The sequence below is a fragment of the Notothenia coriiceps genome, unplaced genomic scaffold, assembly GCF_000735185.1.
Source record: "Notothenia coriiceps isolate Sejong01 unplaced genomic scaffold, NC01 NC01_scaffold00000339, whole genome shotgun sequence".
NCBI classification, from domain to species: Eukaryota; Metazoa; Chordata; class Actinopteri; order Perciformes; family Nototheniidae; genus Notothenia; species Notothenia coriiceps.
The window spans coordinates 4198018-4217893 of NW_011333040.1; the positions used below are offsets into that span (position 1 = coordinate 4198018).

A 19876-nucleotide genomic window follows, 5' to 3' on the forward strand; every position below is an offset into this window, starting at 1 on the left:
CAACACCCCAAGCTTGAACACAAGCAGGAAATATCTCGTTAGCAAGCACACTAAGGTACAATATAGCCTTATTATTTCTAAATATGAGGCTACCACAAGCGTCAGGTTAGCTTAGCACAAAAGTTCTAGTCTGTTTTTGTTGCTGGTAAGTGCATTTTTAAAGAAAAACATTGTAACAAAGCCAGTCTGACTGTTCCACCATATTTCCACCCTAAATGAGCTGGTAGCTGGCTGTGGCCCTTAGCTTGGTGTACCAATATTAGCATCTAACCCTCTAAGCAAGCCTACAGGAAAAATGTATTACCCAAAATGTCCAACTAATGCTTTAACACGCAGTTGCATAAATGTTTGTTGTCACCATGTTGCTATCACCATGACATAAACAACTAAACTGCCTTTAGATCATGTGACTTCCGTGCTTGCTATCTTGAGGGGAAGTGACAGGTTCTCCTTGGTGCTGTGCTGGAGATTGGGGTTTATTTAGAGCAGTTGGAGGAAGAACAGTATCTTTGTGTGTGTGTGTGTGTGTGTGTGTGTGTGTGTGTGTGTGTGTGTGTGTGTGTGTGTGTGTCACTGCTTTTCTCTGACATTCCTACACAGAGCGGAGAGGAGGAGAGCGCGGCTGAAGAGAGAAAGAACTTTAAATCAGACGTTTCTTTCTCATACAAAGAAGTAAAATAGAAACGTTGCAACTTATTTCTCCATCCATAGGGATTTGAAGTTCGGGAAATCTGCCTGCAAGTGGGAAAGTCTTTCATTTTTAACAAGGGTTTTCTGGAGAAGCATCCTCTTGAATCCAGTCCCAGTTTCCTCCTGTTCCTCTCCATCTCACTGCCTGGAAACGGACTCCAAACTTTGGACGGTGGATTTTTGGAACACTTATTTGGAGAGGCAACAAAGGACAAGAGTGCAGTGTTGCAACAGCACACAAGGAGGTGAGTTAACATTGAAAGGGGACAAAAAGGGACTTATAATTGTAAGCTTTTGTAAGTTTAGTGCACTTTTTATCAACGTTTTTTGGACGAAAGTATCAGCACTTGATTTGTCTGCAGTCTTATGAGTTTTCCTTTAACTGTCCGGAGACGAAGCTGCACTTCTAAAGGCTGCCACGCCAGAATATCTACCATATACACTATTGTTAATGGTGCATACAAGTGGAGTGTGTTGCACAATCCGTGCTTAATGCAACGTCTCCAGGGACTCAGAGTTGCTTGTTCTGCTGATCCCCTGCTAGATCTGAGTCGTGCGTCTGCGAAAAGAGAGTGAAAAGGAAATAAATGAGGGGCAAGAGGGGCTGTAAATCCTTCGCTGTGCATTGATCTGAAAAGAGATGACGTGTTTGAAGGAGAGAAGAAGGAAAGAAAAACGTTTGTGCACGAGAGATGAAGCTGGGAAGAGATGTGAGGATCAAGCTCTCTCTAAGTTTATCATCAAATAGCAAGGACAGGCATGGGAAAGAAAGCCAATCATACTCAAGAACACATTCAAATGTTTCAGGGTCATGCATGAATACATGTGCCCAGATGTTGCATGCATTGTAGGCAAAGAAAAATATGTCAAACTAACTTATGGTCTCTCTCTCGCTCTTACTTTCTAAAACACACACACACATATACAGAAAGACATTTAAACAAACACATCTTTGTTTCATTGCTCTCGTCTGTTTAGTTTGCATGTGGCTCAGATCCCAGTCTTATCCAATGATTTCCACGGCTGCAAAACACACACACACACACACACACACACACACACACACACACACACACACACACACACACACACACACACACACACACACACACACACACACAAAACAATATAAAACACCACAAACATATGCACAAAGTCACAAAGTAAATGCATGTACAGGAAGGCATACATTCAGTATAGAGACAGCTCAATGAAAAGGATTATACTACTAAAACAAATGAAATTCTCACACACACATCATGAATTAGTTAATTTATAGTAGCCTACTAATGCTTTTACACACCTCGTCTTCCATGATTCCCTTTTCCATCACAGTGCCCTCAAATTCATATAAATGTGAATAAGTCTTTAAATAAGTGCACAACATTCCTCAAGTGACCTTGAATGACTTTTTCCAGGTTATATTGTTTGTTCAACCCATCCAATAACTTATATAGCATTTAAATAAAGTGCTGACAGTTGCTGTGAATGATGGTTAGGGAGTATCTGAAGAATACGTGTCTCCAAATTTCTGGCTTTCTATTGCACAATATTTATTTTTGCATGATATTGGTGTGTTCCTCTGCAGACCCTGGCTCCTGCAAAGATGGCTGACGAGGCGCAGCCTGACCCCGACAGCCTGCAGATTCCCGGTGAGAAACACACTCTCTCCTCCACAGTTTATACACATGCTTCAACACTATGGAAACCTGGTCAAAATGACTCACCTCCCGTTATCTTTTGGAGTGTGAACGCGCTGACCTTTCCATGTTCTTCTCCCACTTGGAAATTACCCTACTCAGATTCCAGTGACATTCCAGTCATTCCGGTTCATTACAAATATTCAATATAGAGAGCTTCAGGTCAAGTGTGTGAAAGATAAGGTGTTGCCTGCATTTGTGCTCGTATGTTAGTGTAATAATCACTCTTTCCTTATGATAAGAAGCTGCATGTTCTTTGGCTATTTTGTTCAGTACGTGTCGCACTATTCCAATGCTTTAATGTGTTTATAATTCCCTTAATCCGCTAATTCACAGGTGATCATTTATCAGCCCCTCCATCGCCTGCCGCAGCTCGAAATGACTGCAGCATCACACCCCTCACACCTTCGCCCTCACCGGTAACTATGCACTAACACAAACACACATCCACCACAGACACTACAGTGAGGTGTCGAACTAAAGTGAGTACCCTATAAAAACACATTATCTCCACTAGAGGAGAGGAATGAAGGGAAGTCCTTGAAAAACAACAGATTTCTAAGCCAACCTGCTAATTTCCACTCTTCAAAACAATTTATCTCTGAAATGTGAGAGGCATGTGTTTTAAATTCCACCCGTGCTTCCTCTCCAGACAGAAATGATCGCCTGCATTAGATCATAGACTGTGATATTTGTAGCAGACTGAGGATTTCTTCCTTTTTAGTGTTGAACCTTAAACAAGAGAACATGCTAACATGCTAATGTTTAGCAGGTAGACTATACTATGTTACACATTTTTACAGCATGAATACTTAGGCTAAACATTAGGAGAAAGAAAAAAATGTGTTTCAAGGAACAAATTTGCCTTACGACCCAAGGTTGTATCATACTAGTTTTCACCGATTTCTCCTGAGGTAGATATGAATGTCTGTACCAATTTTCATAGCCACACAAATGTCCTTGTCTTTCTCTTAGAGGGTGGAGGTCAGACCCCGGATGTCCTGTCCTTTCTCAGTTGTCGTGGCGATAGACTTTGGGACGACCTCCAGCGGCTACGCCTTTAGCTTCACTCAGGACTCAGAGGCCATACACATGATGAAGTAAGACTCTGTTTTTGTTTCCTTGAACAAATTCAGTTTTATTATTGTCTTACCCTTGACATCTTTTTCCTCCGATCCCTGTAGGCGCTGGGAGGGAGGGGACCCCGGTGTAGCCAATCAGAAGAGCCCAACGTGTCTGCTTCTGACTCCTGAATTGAAGTTCCACAGTTTTGGGTTTGCGGCCCGGGACTTTTACCACGACCTGGACCCGGAGGAGGCTCGACACTGGCTCTACTTCGATAAGTTCAAGATGAAGATCCACAGCACAAGTGTAAGAGGGATCAGGAGAATCCGAGAAAATGGGTGGAATCTGTGGGTGGCAATGACAGAAGAACTATTTTCATAAACTATCCAGAACAAAAGGGTTCAATTTACACATCCAGACCAGGATGCATTGTGGGAAGTGTAGGATCTTAGCCTCTGCAGCTTCCAATTGGGCAGTTTCTTTTCTTGAACTGTCTTTTGCAATTGTTATGACTTTGTTGTTGTAAGAATCAGAATCAGACTTGTTCTTGCAGCAGTTTTTCAACAGTTGGGGTTGTGTTTGCTGCAGGACCTCACCATGGAGACGGAGCTGGAGGCGGTCAGCGGGCGGAAGGTCAGGGCCATCGAGGTGTTTGCTCACGCCCTGCACTTCTTCAGGGAACATGCTCTAAAGGTGCATTATGAAACCCCATATAATTGCAGTAACCTCATATTTATGTTTTTTATGTGTAGTCTAAAAGACAAGGTCCACAGATGAGCTCAAGTGCTTTGCTTTGACAGAAGCTCATAACTTGAATTCAGTTTTGAGTGTGTTTACCAAAGACGATGTTTCTTTGATTGGTTTTAGGAGGTGAAGGACCAGTCGTCATCAGTGCTGGAGGGAGAGGACATCCGATGGGTGATCACCGTCCCAGCTGTGTGGAGACAACCCGCCAAACAGTTCATGAGAGAGGCTGCATACCTGGTAGGAACATGAGCCAGGAGGGTCTCTAGATCTAATATGTCTCCTGATCCATCCATTCTCGTAAAAACATGTACTGTATATAGGTCCTGTGAAAGAAAAACATTTGACCTATCTCAATATTTGGTGACACAACAGCATGAGATTAAGGCTCTTTAATGAATGTTCCCATGGAAGATCCCCTGCTATGCACACACACTCTGCACTTTTCCTTTATCCTCCCTGTATAGCTTCCCACCAACACACACACTCCTCCTTCGGTGCACTGCATTTGTCCCAATGACTTGTAGGAAGTGTGCGTACATGGACAGGAATGCAAGGGGGCCTATCACAATACACATCAATGAGAATGGACTGACCCATGAGTATAATTGTTAATTAATTAGCAACAGTCCATGGAAATGACTGTACTACTTTTACATTCAATATCATGCTTTATTCCTTATTCCCTCTCTGCAAAATGTTAAATGTTTCACGCACACACATTTGTTCACCTTTTCTCCTTTGCCTTTTATTTACCGGGGTACATACATAAATAGTCTAATGGACACACACTTTTACATGCACGCTGGCATATACACTGACATATACACACACCCTATGCTGGCTCCGGCTCTCGGCTGTCAGGGTGTGTGTGCTTCCTGCTGGCGATGATGTCATCTCAAGCGAACAATGAGGGAGACCGGCATACAAACACAGGAAGAGGTGTCCAGACCCCCGCCCTGCACACGCACACCTAAAAACACAGTCTGTTCTCATACGATGTTATAATTATCAAAAGTAATGCACGATTATTGTGCAAAAGTCTGCATAGGGAGGGGTCAGGGTGCATGGGTGAGTCAAACAAACACTTTCACACAAGACACCGCCGTTTGTGTGCAGAGTGAAAACAAAAGTCAACATTGACTCATTTGTTATGTATCTTCCGTACTCAAGCAACGCCACTTCCGTATTTGAACCCAAGCTACAATATTTTGCTAAACCTAGCCAAGTAATGGGGCCAGGTTATAAACTAATGTAATGTTGATATTGCCACAATATTTTAAGATTGAGGATTCCTTTTTTTCTAAATTTCACCAAGTAATTCCAATATATTTATTAATCCCAAACTACGATCTTTCTTTCTTGAACCTAATTTATATATACTTTAACCAATTTCCCCTGGGATTTTTTAAAGTATTGGTGATTCTGATTCAAATTTTGTTGCACATTCTGAACCATACTCTTTTGTGGGAACACTGATCACTCGTGTTGCTGAACATTCATAGGCCAAAGAAGAATACAATAACTTTTGTAAAATATCCTACAAACCATTATATGAGGATGTTTGAGAACTTATTTTTCCAATATGTTTCCAATACTAATATGTCCTCAGTGTCTTAATACAATGGATAATGTTTCAGGGTAATAACACCTGTAATGTTCCTCTCCCTCTCTGTAGGCTGGTCTGGTGTCTCCTGATTGTCCGGAGCAGCTCCTCATCGCTCTGGAGCCGGAGGCCGCGTCCATTTACTGCCGCAAGCTCCGCCTCCACCAGGTGCTCGACCTGAGCTTACAGCCAATCACAAACGGCTTCGACCAGGAAGGCTCCAGGCCCTTCGAATCCAGCTTCAGACAAGGTAGTGTGTGTGTGCGTGTGTGCGTGTGTGCTAGTGTGTGTGTGTGTGTGTGTGTGTGTGTGCGGGCGGGCGTGTGTGAGTGTTCTCTTGTGGACTTGGTCATTAGCATAAGCATGAAACCACAGCATGTTACTGGAAATGATGTTGTTGGATGTCACTTGATGATTGTGGTTTCATGCAAAGGATGAACTGGGGTGTGTGTGTGTGTGTGTGTGTGTGTGTGTGTGTGTGTGTGTGTGTGTGTGTGTGTGGGTGTGTGTGTGTGTGTAAAAAAAAAAGAGATTTGACCTCAGATACTACTTGTGGTTTTTCCTCAGATGACTTTGCAGTTGTGGATATAGTTCTGAGTCAATAGCTATGGCACAGAGTTATTTTCCTGATAGCACAGTGTAAAGAATGTTGTATATGCTAAAGCTCACTAAGTTACTTTTTTCTCTAACGCACAATTGGCATATTATCATGTTATAAAGTTGCTGTTGTGAGCATGTAGGCAAACTGTTCCCTATTAGAAGATACAGAGAACATTAGCATTTATTTTAAGCTTGGTTTCTTGCATTCCATATAATGCAAGTCCAAGTTTCATCCTTATTTTGAGCTCTTCTCTCGAGGGAAACACCTGGCTCATTAGATGCTAACTGCTCTTTGCTTGTTAGCTTTCTGTCGGGCAGGTTGCGTAGAATTGGATTATCAGAGTTTTTGGTTCAAACGAAATAAGGTCTCCTATTAAGCCTGAAATGTAAGCTGATTTAAGTGGCAAGAGTGAACCAAAACAGTAAAGCTGCGAGCAGAAAACTAAAAACAAAGAACTGAAAGATGCTAAATCATTCCTTAGAACTGAGGGGAATTTGGTGATTACTCTCTGCAGTTTCAGGGAAAGACAATTTCCAGAACCACAAACTCTTTTCACTTTGCAACTCTATAGTATTTGAAAGGGTGAATAACTTTTCAATTTTCCCGAAAATGCTGCCAATTTGTAGCCAAGAAACAAAGAGCGATTTCATGCTGAGAAAAAGGACAATGGTGCATTATTCAGCACACCAACATGCCGTCCAACAGCCCCTGCACAGGCCCACTTATACATATGCAGCCCCTCACACACACACACACACACACACACACACACACACACACACACACACACACACACTAAACACAGGATATTGTAATTGGAACAAGGTGCAGTGAGACTATGATCTCACACACACACACACACACACACTAAACACACGGATAGTTGTATTGGAACCAAAGGTGGCAGTGAGACTATTGAGCTCACCCCCCCCCCCTCCCCGGCTGTCATTCTCCCTCTCCTTCCCTGCATTCATTTTTCTTTCTTTTCCTTCTGTCTTGCTAACATTTCCTCCCCCTCTAACTTTTCCTTTTTGCCAGGACCTACACTTGGGAAAGACTCTGCAGAAACCGAACACCACACACACACACACACACACACACACACACACACACACACACACACACACACACACACACACACACACACACACACACATTTTCTATTTTGCTGTTTCATGTAAATGCTTTCCAGACTTGCATTACATTCATCACCCCATCCAAATGAACACACAAAAATACACACACATATTCCATACCCCCTAGATCCAGAGCCTTAAAACAATTGTTCGAATCTTTGCTTTCAGGAAAATATGTTGCTCTTCAATCTTTGTTCCTTCTTTTCCTTTCTTGTGTTTTCTTTGTTTGTTTCTGTCTTTGTTTCGAATACCTTTCTCTTATTCAAATGATCGTGGAGTGAAGAAACATTGGGTTTGAGGGAACCCTAGTAAAAACCACTTTGACCTAAATGATACAAACACTTCACTCCAGACTGTCAAACAAATCACACACACTGACACACACGTTTACATCAGGGCCGCAGCTTCACCACAACCCTGTCAAAGTTGTTGAAAGACAAAAAAAACGACCTTTCCTTAAAACATCCTCCCTTAATCTTTAGATGTTGCTCATCTTAAATCCATGATGTCTTTTTATGGGTCTACTTGCATGTATGGAGGCCCATTAAGTGTATCTGCTCTGTCAAAGGCTGTCAGGAGTTTTGTATTTCTGTCAGCTGCGCCCTGTTTTCCTTGGCCTCCCTCCGTACTCATAACCTGCCAGTCAGACGGTTAGCATGTCGAGAGCGGGGAGAAAGCTGAAATGTGAGAGCATTTCCAACATATTGCTTCTGTCATGCAAAAACATGATGACTCTGGTTTTGGTATGTTTTTCTTGTTTCACTTAGTGTGAAAGATTTGGGGTAAATGTCATGACCTCATGGGTTGTGAAACGTACTTTATGTTGTATAGGTTAAAAGCATTCATCCTCATTAGGTTGAAAGTGTATGTTATGGCATTAAACACTAGCTTAGTTTGTTTATACAGGCAGACTGTTTGGATCTTGGCAATGGTGAAAGGTGGAAATGATCCTTGGGTCCCAGAGCTGAATAGAGTCCATCAAAACCTTGTTGATTTGAAAAGGGCCCAGAGCATTGTTTCAGGGGGACAATAACTCATTTTCTAACCTGAGGGACCCAGAAATCCTTGCTTTGCCCCTGAAGAACTGCACAGCATTGCTGTGCAGTTCTTCAGGGGCAAAGCAAGGATTTCTGGGTCCCTCAGGTTAGAAAATGAGTTATTGTCCCCCTGAAACAATGCTCTGGGCCCTTTTCANGCCCCTCTATGCTGTGCAGTTCTTCAGGGGCAAAGCAAGGATTTCTGGGTCCCTCAGGTTAGAAAATGAGTTATTATCCCCCAAAAACATTGGAGGCGTGTGGCGCAGTGGGTACAGCCTTGGTGTTTGGATCAGGGGATCACAGGTTCAAACCCCACTGCAGTCAGCATGTTGTTGTGTCCCTGGGCAAGACACTTCGCCTAAANGAGCATGTGCAGCATCCTATCCAAATAAAAAACTGAAGTATGTTTTGTTTGTTGCAGCGAGGGAGCAGTTGAGGCGATCCAGACACAGCAGAACCTTCCTGGTGGAGAGTGGAACCGGAGAGCTGTGGTCGGAGCTGCAGACTGGTGAGAGAGGGGGGGGGTGGGGTGTGTCGAAGTGTGTGTCAGACCCCACATGTTGGAGATATTGATGATTTTGACTTTTCACCCCAGCAGAAGCAAACCCACCTACTTACTCATTTATAGAAACCCTCTGTAACCTTTCCTTCCTGCTTAAAGTCATCTCATTCTGCACTTACTCTGTTCTTAATTCATGTTATTACTAATGTAAAGTTGTAACCTTACAAGAATACAATTAAAATATGAACATAAGGGCCAAGGATCAAGGGGCATGTCACCCTAAACTGCAGGATATATTTAGACCCTTTACTTATGTTAAAGCCCACATTTAAAATGTACTTTGGTGAAGGTATGTCAGTATTTAAAAGTAAAAGCAACCAGATCCAAAAGTTACACACAGTCCATAAATAGTAGTGTAACAAATGTATTAAAGACGTTAAAAAAATGAAAGGAGAATCAGCAAATCTTCAAACATGACAAGTTGGAATCACTATTATCAAAGTTAAACTCACAGACAAAACATCATTTTGTGAAGCTGTCAGGTTAATGTAGTGCAATAAGTCCAGTATCCCTCTGAAATGTAATGGAATTGTATTATAGAGTATCATGAAAAGAAAAATACTCAGGTCAAGTACCTCAAACTTGCACTTAAGTACTTGACTTCCACGCACAACCACAAAGTGTGAATCCACAGTGTCCAGTGTTGCCTGAGAGGATCCTACAGGACCAATACATCTACTTCTCCAGTTTTACACATGACAACCATCTGAGGAGCCACGCGCCCCTGCTGACCCTATCTGCTCCCTTTCCTGTCCCCACACACACACACACACACACACACACACACACACACACACACACACACACACACACACACACACACACACACACACACACACACACACACACACACACACACACACACACACACACACACACACACACCCACAGGAAGGACCCAGCCCATGGGACTCTACATCTGCACTGTAAATAAACCAAAGGAGTAGAAGCCAGTTTTATTCGCCTCCTCCTTTCACATTTTCTTCTCTCATCCTCCATTTATTGTTCTTTTTGTGTAGCTTCTCTTTTCCTCACTCATACGTGTCAAGGAGGGGTTCATCTAAACTCAGGGTAACTAAGTCAAAACCGGCTCTTATCGCAGAGCAGATTGTAAACACACAAGAGCAGAGGGCAGCAATCACAGCCTGGAGATTGTTTATGTTTGATGGTCTTTTGGTTGAAGAGTTTCAGGGGGAACACACACACATTAAGACATTCCACAAAAAAGAAGACACACTATCAATCCACTGTTTCCTTCTACAACTTATGGAGTGGAATTTGCACTTCAGTTATTAATGGTGTGTGTGTGCTCTCTCTTGCAGGGGACAGGTATATCGTTGCAGACTGTGGAGGTGGGACAGTGGACCTGACGGTGCATCAGATCGAGCAGCCACAGGGAACACTCAAAGAGCTCTACAAAGCTTCAGGTACTTTCACAATCTGCTAAAACCCACACACAACTTCCTATGATTTAGTGCCTTCATAAGCTTAAGCATCTGTTGTCACATATTTATTTACGACTACAGGAAGCAGTATTTTAGTCCCCTGTACAGTATTTCATTTTACATTCAGTTTTTAGCTTATCTTCGTCTATTTTACATGTATACACTTGCAACATTATCTCGCATTGTTTTATTTCTATTCTGTTTCTTATTGCACTACTTTTATTGTTTTTATTGTTATGTCTTATATATGTTTATGTTGGATTGTCAAAGGAGATCTGCATTGCTATAATTACAATGTAGCTACTGTGTATGACAATGAAACCTTTGAATTTGAATCTTTAAATCTTTTTTTTTTGTAATTCAAATTTGTTTAGAATTCTTCACATAGAACAGTGAAATACTGGCGGCACACTTCATCAACAAATCCATCTCCCTCAGGGTCTTGGCACTGACATTACAAGACATGGCATACAATCAAATAAATAAATATAGAATAAGAAATTAAGTACATCAGCAATGTAAAAGAAAAGGTTTGCGATCCTTGGTTAACTTTCAAATGAATAAACTCTCTATCAGCCCAAGGAGTATCCTCATCATTTTCTGAATCTTTGTATCTTTAAAGCTGCCGTTTTTTTTCCAGGCGGTCCGTACGGTGCGGTCGGAGTGGACCTGGCCTTTGAAGCCATGCTGTGTCAGATCTTCGGGGAGGACTTCATCAAGAGCTTCAAGGCCAAGCGTCCGGCGGCCTGGGTGGACCTCACCATCGCGTTCGAGGCGAGGAAACGGACTGCGGCGCCGGGCAGAGCCAACGCCCTCAACATCTCCCTGCCCTTCTCTTTCATCGACTTCTACAAGAGACAACGAGGGCAGAGTGTGGAGGCCGCCCTGAGGAGGAGCAAGTGAGCGGGGTCTGGGAGAAGGGGGGGGTGTGTGTTTGATTAAACAATGGATGGATTTATGTATGACATTAAAGACTCTCTCCTCAGTATGAACATCGTGAAGTGGTCGTCCCAGGGGATGCTGCGGCTCACGCAGGAAGCCATGAACGAGCTCTTCCAGCCCACCATCAGCAATATAGTCAAACACATCGGTAAGAAGCACAAAGACACGAGATCAGAGCAGAGCAGATTTGTTTTGAATAGCCCAAACCTCTGACTTTACAGGATGAGTTGCCCAAACTGGTGAGCTAATTCAGGGCAGCGCCAGTCCAAACCGTAAAAAGGCAAATAGTCCACGCTCAGAGCAAACTATAGGCCCAAGAGCTCTCTTTGTATCCTTATTCTAGGTGCTAGTGACCTTACTGTTTGTTTTCCAGCCTTGTTCATTCTTAAAAAACTTGAGTGTCTGTTTTTAATCAGTCGCATTCCAGTGGTACAAAGCACTTAGATCTGCTGGCTTTTGTTGGATCAACATAAGACGAAGAGTGGATGTGTCAAATTGTTAAAAAAAGAATACAACCCATTCTAACTTCCAGAGTCCTGCACAAGATCTGGTAACGGCCTATTTGCGTGGAAAGAAAACGTGTGTAAATGGGGGAAAAGCAAATGAGAGCAACCATATGTTGTCTTTTGTCAAAAGAAATCTGAAATTAAGACAACTGTTGACCATTTGTTACATCCAAAGCAGCTAATATTATCGAGTATAATTTGTCGACATGATTTTTCCATCTGTGAATGCGTTGCACTGATTGAGCGGAATGAGTTGCGTACACTGGCATCAACCAAAGCCAGTTAAAGAGACTTTTTCTTGGATGGATTTGTGATTTAAGAACGGGGAGAACCCAGCTTAAACTGGGGTTAACATAAAGGAGATCATTGCTAGCAAAGTGTAGGAAGTTAACGGAAGTGGATGAATGAAGTGAAATCATTCTGAAGGCTTTTTCCCATGTTCCTCCCCTGACAGAGGAGCTGGTGGCAAAGCCTGAGTTGCAAGGCGTGCGTTTCCTCTTCCTGGTTGGTGGTTTTGCCGAGTCGCCCATGCTGCAGAAAGCTGTCCAGAGAGCAGTGGGGCGGACGTGTCGCATCATCATCCCCCATGACGTGGGACTGACCATTCTGAAGGGGGCCGTGCTCTTTGGGCTGGATCCCACCGTGGTGAGTAATCAGGAGCAGCTTTTAGTGATGGAGGTCTTTGACAAGTTCTAACAGAATCTGTCTCTCAGGTCAGAGTGCGTCGCTGCCCCCTCATCTACGGCGTCGGCGTCCTGAACCGCTTCGTGGAGGGGCGCCACCCTCGGGACAAACTCCTCATCAAGGACGGCCGTGAGTGGTGCACCGACATCCTGGACCGCTTCGTCTGCGTGGACCAATCGGTGGCTCTGGGCGAGGTCGTGAAGCGGAGCTACACCCCCGCTCGTCTGGGGCAGCGCAAGATCATCATCAACATCTACTGCAGCCCGTCGGAGGATGTCACCTACATCTCAGACCCCGGGGTCAGGAAGTGCGGGACGATTACTTTAGACCTACCGGAGCCGCTACCGCTACCGGGAGCAGTGGGAGGAGAAGGCGGAGGAGGAGAAGCAGGAGGTGCAGGAGGAGGAGGAGGAGGACCGGAGAGGAGAGAGATCAGAGCCACTATGCAGTTTGGAGACACGGAGATCAAAGTCACAGCGGTTGACGTCATGTCTAACCGCTCCGTCCGGGCTTCCATAGACTTCCTGGCTAATTGAGGAGGAGCAGGAAGTGGAGAACAGGAAAAAACGGATTCTTGGGATGATAATTGTAGAATAATAAACGGTACTTTGGGAGTGGGAGACAGGTTTGTTTGGACTTCAAAGACTCACATCCTGTGATTAAGACATTTAGGCTTTACATTTACTCATTAAAGTAGAGAATAAAAGTGTATTCAAACTTAGCCTTTTTTATTTTTTTTACTCAGCATCTCCTCAACTGGAGGGTAGGGCACCCTTTATTAACAAGAGAAGAAGAAAGTGTCTACTGTCTTCAGTCACCTTATAATGCTGTCACACGCATTTCCTGCCCCTTTCCTTTTGTATGACCTCTGTAAAGCCATAATGGAAGCTGGAGCAGTACACATCCCTTCTCCAATAAACGGATACCTTCTAATAAATCAACCTGTCCGTATTATACTACCTGGAGTGAGACTCACTCACGTTAATTATTTAATAGGAAGACCGTTTCCTTTTCCCCTCATATAATGTATCACACAGGGATGTCAAAAGGGTCCGATACCTCATTCATATTTTTCTGTCCATATATGAGCTATTCACATCTACCTGGATTGCAGCTTTGTTCACGATGTGACTGTGGTTGAGCGTGACCTAGTGGTGAAAGACTGAACTACAAGCTAAAAATCATCATTGAAGTAGAAACTAAGGACCCTTTAAAAGGAAGGACTGTGGCATTATTGCAAGATTTGCAAGTTACTTAAACCTTACATCACTATTCAGTTGTATGGTTTAGTATTAGACGTTTTTCACATCACATTACTTGAGTAAAATTGTCTTTAAAATATAAGTCTGCTCCTTTGGGGGCTTTATCCTTGATCATGCTGTGCCACATTAAATGTCTATCTGTATGCTGTAATGAACCGTATTCGTATGCATGTAAAGTAAGATTAAGAACCTGTGTACTCTGTTCAACATGAGACAATCTCATTTTTGTGCAGGTTGTAAAGCACAATCCTGTTATTATCGTAATGATTAATCCATGGCTCTACATTTTACAATAAAATAACACGTTTTACTAATTTTTCCCACAGTAAAATCTTTATTTGCATTTCTTTTTTAAATACCTTAACAATCTTCTGTCCCCACCCTTGAACATAAAAATAAGACAAAGTCAGCAGTATGATTTCAGCTGTGCATTTATTGATAAGAATGGTCCAATAAATAGTTTCACACAGCCTAAACAATGAATGGTTCAGAACTCTTTCACATCAGTGCTTTCCTTCCCATGTTACACATCAGTTTGTCAGGTAACACAAGCACAGATTAGAGCTGATGGAACAACTGCTTCAGAGAGGAGGGGACAGGAGTGTTTCATCAAACCAAGGGGGGAACTACTTTCATTCTTGTATTGCATCATCACTTTTTCAGCAAAATGGCTACACATGGAAAGATACAGTGCTTGAAATGTTAAACAGACGTGACCTAGTGAAAGCTTCAGTAAGAAAAAACTACAGGTGACAAAGAAAAACAGACGTCATCCATCTTTGACAAAAGTCTAACAATCCATCTTGAAATTGCTTCCCCTTTTTTGTTTCACTACACCTGCCAAATGCAATGTGTGTACGGCTGTTGAAACACCAAATGTTCAACTACAATTACAATCTAAATGCAGATCAAACATGAACACCGTCCTCTATCTGCATTTGGGTTGTAATTCCAGTTTAGAAATGGGCTTCCGTTCCTGCGTCTCTTAGTGAGCATGGGGTCTGCCCATGCCGCGGCCCCGGCCCCTGCCGCCCCCTGGTGGTCCGTCCATGCTGCTGCGGGGGTTCTTGATGGTCTCGTCCACAGACAGGATGAGACAGGCTGCCTCTGATGCTGCTGTCAGAGCGTTGATCCTCACGATGGAGGGCTCCCAGACGCAGGCGATGTAGTTATCTGCAATATCCTCGTTGTTGATATCTACACCGTACCACATACCGCCCTGCAGGGAGACAAAGTCAAGAAGAATTTAACAAATGTTCTGGGACAATCGCAAATCCTTATTGGAAGTCTGATGTAGGACTAGCATGTTTGACTTCCTACCTGTGCGTGTTTGGCGCGCAGTTTGTTCAGGATGTTGGTGGCGTCGAAGCCAGCGTTGTCACACAGCTGTCTGGGGATGATCTCCAGGGCCTTGGCGTACGCTCCGATCAGCAGCTGCTGTTTTCCAGGGATGGTCCTGGAATAATCCCTCAGGTACTTGGACAGCTCCATCTCTATGGCTCCTCCACCTGCTACAACTGAGTCATTCTGAAAACAGGTGAAGGAGGGTCAGATAATTGCGGTAAGAGTACAGGGACCGGTTCTCCGTAACAATCCCATGCGTGTACTAACCTTGATGGCTCTGCGTACGATCATGATGGCGTCGTGCAGTGATCGCTCCGTCTCCTCTGTGAACTGCTCCGCTCCACCCCTCAGGATGATGGTGCAGGTCTTCGCCTTGGGGCAGCCCTTAAGGAAGTTATACCTGCAAACACAGAGAAGATGGGTGTGAGCGGTCGTAGAGAATAATAGAGCTTTATTTATTCTAAAGAGTAATACCCGGAAGAAGACGGACAAAAGCTTTTAACTTGTGCCTTTAACCTTCTTACCTGTCTCCTCCAACCTGGACCTCCTCAAAGTGTTCACACAGTCCCAGGACGTTGTCTGTCAGGGCCGTCACCGACGTCTGGATGGAGCCGCCGCACGCCTGGAAGACACATGACACAGTTTTAAAGCTACTTCAAACATACAAGTGGCCACTAATAAATGTAACATTCCTTTATAGAATAGATTTACTTTAATCAATGTTAATAATTCTAATGTTGTATAGTTTCTGTCTGTTTCCTACCATCATGGTCCTCTTCATGTCCTCCTCCTGCACCCTGCCGGCACAGAACAGGTCTCTGTCAGCAAAGTACTGCGTGGCCACATCACCGATGGGCAGCTTGGACAGAACCACCTTGGCTCCTGACAGATGGATCTTCTCCAGTTTGTCGTACAGGATGGTCCACTCGGCGTCCACGATGGCCTGATACTCCTGCAGGAAGGTGGGAGGTAACAAAAAAAGGGGAGAGATTAACAACATTTCTGGGCACTTACTGCTCTCAATCATTATGTTATGTTTTAGTCTTCATACCTCGACATTTTTTACGCGAATCTCGGCGTTATCCTTCTCAGCCTTCAGCTCCAACTCCACGTTGAGCAAAGCAATCCTTGGGTTGTCATAACGTTTAGGCTGCATCTCAAACCCGGCATAGGAGAAAGTCTTCTTGAACGCAACTCCAGAGATCATATGGGAATCCTGTAGAAAATTTAAAATGTGAAATGAGGTTTCAAAGTTAAACTAAAATATTAAAACCCTTTGTTCACTCTGGTGTTTGAATAAAATAAAAATAAAAAAGGTACAAACCTCAAGGGCTCCTCCAGGGACCTTCTTGATACCGATCAACTTGAGAGGCAGCAGGATGTCCAGAGACATGACGGCATCCACCACCATTTTGGAGAAGAAGTCCTTCTGACCGGCAATGAGCTTGGAATTCAGGGCAGTGGCTGCACACTTCTCCAGCAGCTGCCTCATCTCTCTGAGAGGAAAGATGGGATGGGAAAGTTCATTTCAAAAGTACAAAACAAGATTTTAAAAAAGTTCTCTTCAACTCCAACCATGTCTTGTGAATAACCTGTTGGTTAAAGTGAGCACTTACTGCTTGTCGCCTTTCTTCACAGGCACGGCAATCTCCTTGATCTTGCTGACAGCGAGGTGGGTGGCGGTGCGGAAGGCTCTGATGATGGTCTGAGGGTGGAGACCCTCCTCCACGTACGGCTTGAGCTGCTTCAGGAACTCAGCAGCCAGGAGGGTAACAGAGGTGGTGCCATCACCAACCTAAAATGGTGCAAGTAATGAAGAACATTATTAAGAACTATTTGAGGATGTGGCTAAAACAAATCTAAGTAACCAGTTGCCTCAACATAATCCATTGTTAGAGCCACAATGAAGTCAGGGTTATTATTTCGAGTCATAATTTGATAAATGATTTAGTGATGGAGGGGTGATTTGTGTTGCCGTAGTGAATATGTTTTGATGAAGTGATTGTTTATTTTATATCGTAAATATGATCTGTTTCCGTGTACCTTCCGGTGTGTTTTTAAGTGAGGTAATTGAGGACAGCCGGGGTGCTCGGAGACCTGATGAGACGGGGAGCGGAACAGTTTTTCGACCGCGAATTGCCGACAGAAATTAGTGTTGCAAATTGGACTGCAAACAAAGTATAGTTTAGTTTATATAGGAAAGCATACCGCCGAAATATTGTTTAAAGATTTTTTATTTTAGATTATTTAAGTCAATACTTTTTTGGTAATAAAATACATATTTTTGACTGAAAACCTTCGTCTGCTTATTGTTTTGGATTGCGTGTCGTCAACCCCGCTCTATAGTGGCAAGAGTAAACCCTTGATGCATTAACATCCATGCTTAAACACTTCTCACCTCAGCATCCTGGGAGCGGGCGATGTCCACCAGGGTCTTGGCTGCAGGGTGAACCACATCCAGCAGTTTCAGGATGGTGGCTCCATCATTGGAGATGGTGGCCTTACCTGAAAAACACAATCACACATTTTCAGTAAGAGTAAACTCATCACTTAATCCATTCCTCCATCCTTGTCTTCCCATTTCTCCTCACCTCTGCCATCCACCATCAGTTTGTCCATGCCCCTTGGACCAAGGGTGGTCCGGACAGCCTCAGCAATAACCTGGAGAGACACAACAGGTGTATTTAGACTGACCAATTCAAAAAGGGTAAGAAAACAAATACAGGGGGGGGAATTAAAGTTTTGCTGACCTGGCAGGCATTGATGTTGCTGACGAGCTGGGGAACGCCCTGAGACGTGTCTGTCCCCTCCTTCAGCAGGATAACTGGTGTGGGCTGGAGAGAGAAAGGGATAAAAGGAATCGAGAAGAAAGCGTGGTTACTGTTTAAAAAAATAATAATAATTAAATGCATAATTATGCCATGTGTAAAAAGTGCAGCATGTTTCACATTATTGATAAGCATTGGGATTTTCCTTATCCCAAAAATATTTGACATTATTACTATGGTATTGTCACTCAGCTTGGGTAAAAACTAGAAGTTGTATTGCTTTACCATTTAAGGCAATAACCTAAAGTGTTAACACACAGGCTGTGGCTACTTCTTGTAGCTGCAGGGTGTGATGCTTTTGTTACACACACATGATGTGCGACACTGTCAAAAGCCTGCAGTCTGTACTTCATGTTGTTTTCTGCTTCATAGTCTGCTAATAATAATGCTCATTGTTGCAGACTTAAGTTAAATGTAAAAAAACCACATTCAACACACTTTAGATACTGTTTTCTGTTCATTAGCTAGCAGGAATTAGCAAATGACTTAGCAAGAGTCACTTGTCTTTGTTGCTCTGCGTCATTCTCTTTCAGACAGCTATGTCTCATAAATATACTGACACATACGAATGCTACTTGACCAATAGCACTAACAAAACCAGATATAGATTTAACTTAATTTAATAGGCTCGTCCGTTAGCTTCCTATGCAGCCACTCATACAAAGAAGCTTAACACACAGCAGATAACATGACAATAACCAGACTAACAATGACCATTTCAAAAGGTGTTAACAACTTATATACAGACATATACTTAAATTAAATGAAGAGACCAAAAGGTAACCAGCTGAGCGTACTATATTTTTTATTCAATAGCATCACCGTTAGCTTCGTAAACGCCCATTGGTAGCATACGAGGCTAACAGTCTGGCTAAAAATAAAGCCGTTTTACAATCATTTTCCAATAAATCGTTGTTTCTTTAGACCAACAAAGGGATGCCACATAAATTATGAGTTATCTAGATGCAGATGCCCGCTGAGAAACTGAAGGATGGACACGGATTAAACATTTGATTTCGGGCATGAATGCTAACTCACTCACCATCATCTTTGCAGTTCCTTCGAGAAGCTTTCCACCGGCGTCCCTTCCCAGAATGCTGTTCGACTCAAAAAGCAGTCGGTGCTGCGTTCAAGAACATGCTGCAACGAATTTTCTAATTGTATGAATTGTACCTAAATACAGATTTATTGATAAACAACTCCTTTTTTGCAAATGCTGTTAATGTAAAAACAATAATATGAAGTGTTTAGTATAGTAATGCACACAGATGACATTTTGAAAAAACAATCATATGAATACATTGTGTACAAACATATGATATCACACTATGACACAAATAGGTATGTGCAAATTGTTCATTAAAATCTCTTACATTATTGTTACATTTGTACTGAATTAAAACATATATATTATTTAAATGTGTATTTATATGTCTGTCTGTTTTTATTTATTTACTACCAAAGGATTTCGTTGTTTTGTCTTAAGTATTAGACAAACTATACTCAAATGTAATCTTCTTTTTATTCATGGCAGGTTTTATCATATTAGGCAAAGTTTCCGAAAGACACCTGCATGGAAAACTTTCATCAACACACAAACCTGCAAAGAGATCAGGTGAGTTCATTTTCATGCCACCATACATTAACACATCATATTGAGCATGCAAGCTGTTTCTTTGCATAGTGGGATGGTAATTGCTCTGGAATTTTGCATTTTATAAAAC

The 19876-nt window shown here is 42.8% G+C and overlaps 2 protein-coding genes across 2 annotated transcripts; one reads left to right on the forward strand and one right to left on the reverse strand.

The window, feature by feature from the left end:
* The first annotated feature begins 850 nt into the window (after window positions 1-850).
* LOC104943046 (heat shock protein 12B) lies at window positions 851-14298 on the forward strand. Its single transcript, XM_010768369.1, has 14 exons — window positions 851-935; window positions 2279-2342; window positions 2727-2809; window positions 3366-3490; window positions 3575-3761; window positions 4044-4148; window positions 4323-4439; window positions 5878-6055; window positions 9001-9087; window positions 10464-10568; window positions 11227-11485; window positions 11573-11676; window positions 12489-12679; window positions 12748-14298. Exons 2-14 carry the CDS (start codon window positions 2297-2299, stop codon window positions 13252-13254), a joined length of 2094 nt encoding a protein of 697 aa, XP_010766671.1. The 5' UTR covers window positions 851-935; window positions 2279-2296; the 3' UTR covers window positions 13255-14298.
* Window positions 14299-14393: 95 nt separating this feature from the next.
* On the reverse strand, window positions 14394-19271 carry cct7 (chaperonin containing TCP1, subunit 7 (eta)). Its single transcript, XM_010768431.1, has 12 exons — window positions 19195-19271; window positions 18075-18158; window positions 17916-17985; window positions 17723-17829; window positions 16941-17119; window positions 16649-16820; window positions 16376-16540; window positions 16088-16276; window positions 15849-15946; window positions 15592-15724; window positions 15301-15507; window positions 14394-15199 (listed from the first exon to the last, which is right to left on the reverse strand). The coding sequence occupies exons 1-12, from the start codon at window positions 19198-19200 to the stop codon at window positions 14966-14968; spliced, it is 1644 nt and encodes a 547-aa protein (XP_010766733.1). The 5' UTR covers window positions 19201-19271; the 3' UTR covers window positions 14394-14965.
* Between the last annotated feature and the right edge of the window lie 605 nt (window positions 19272-19876).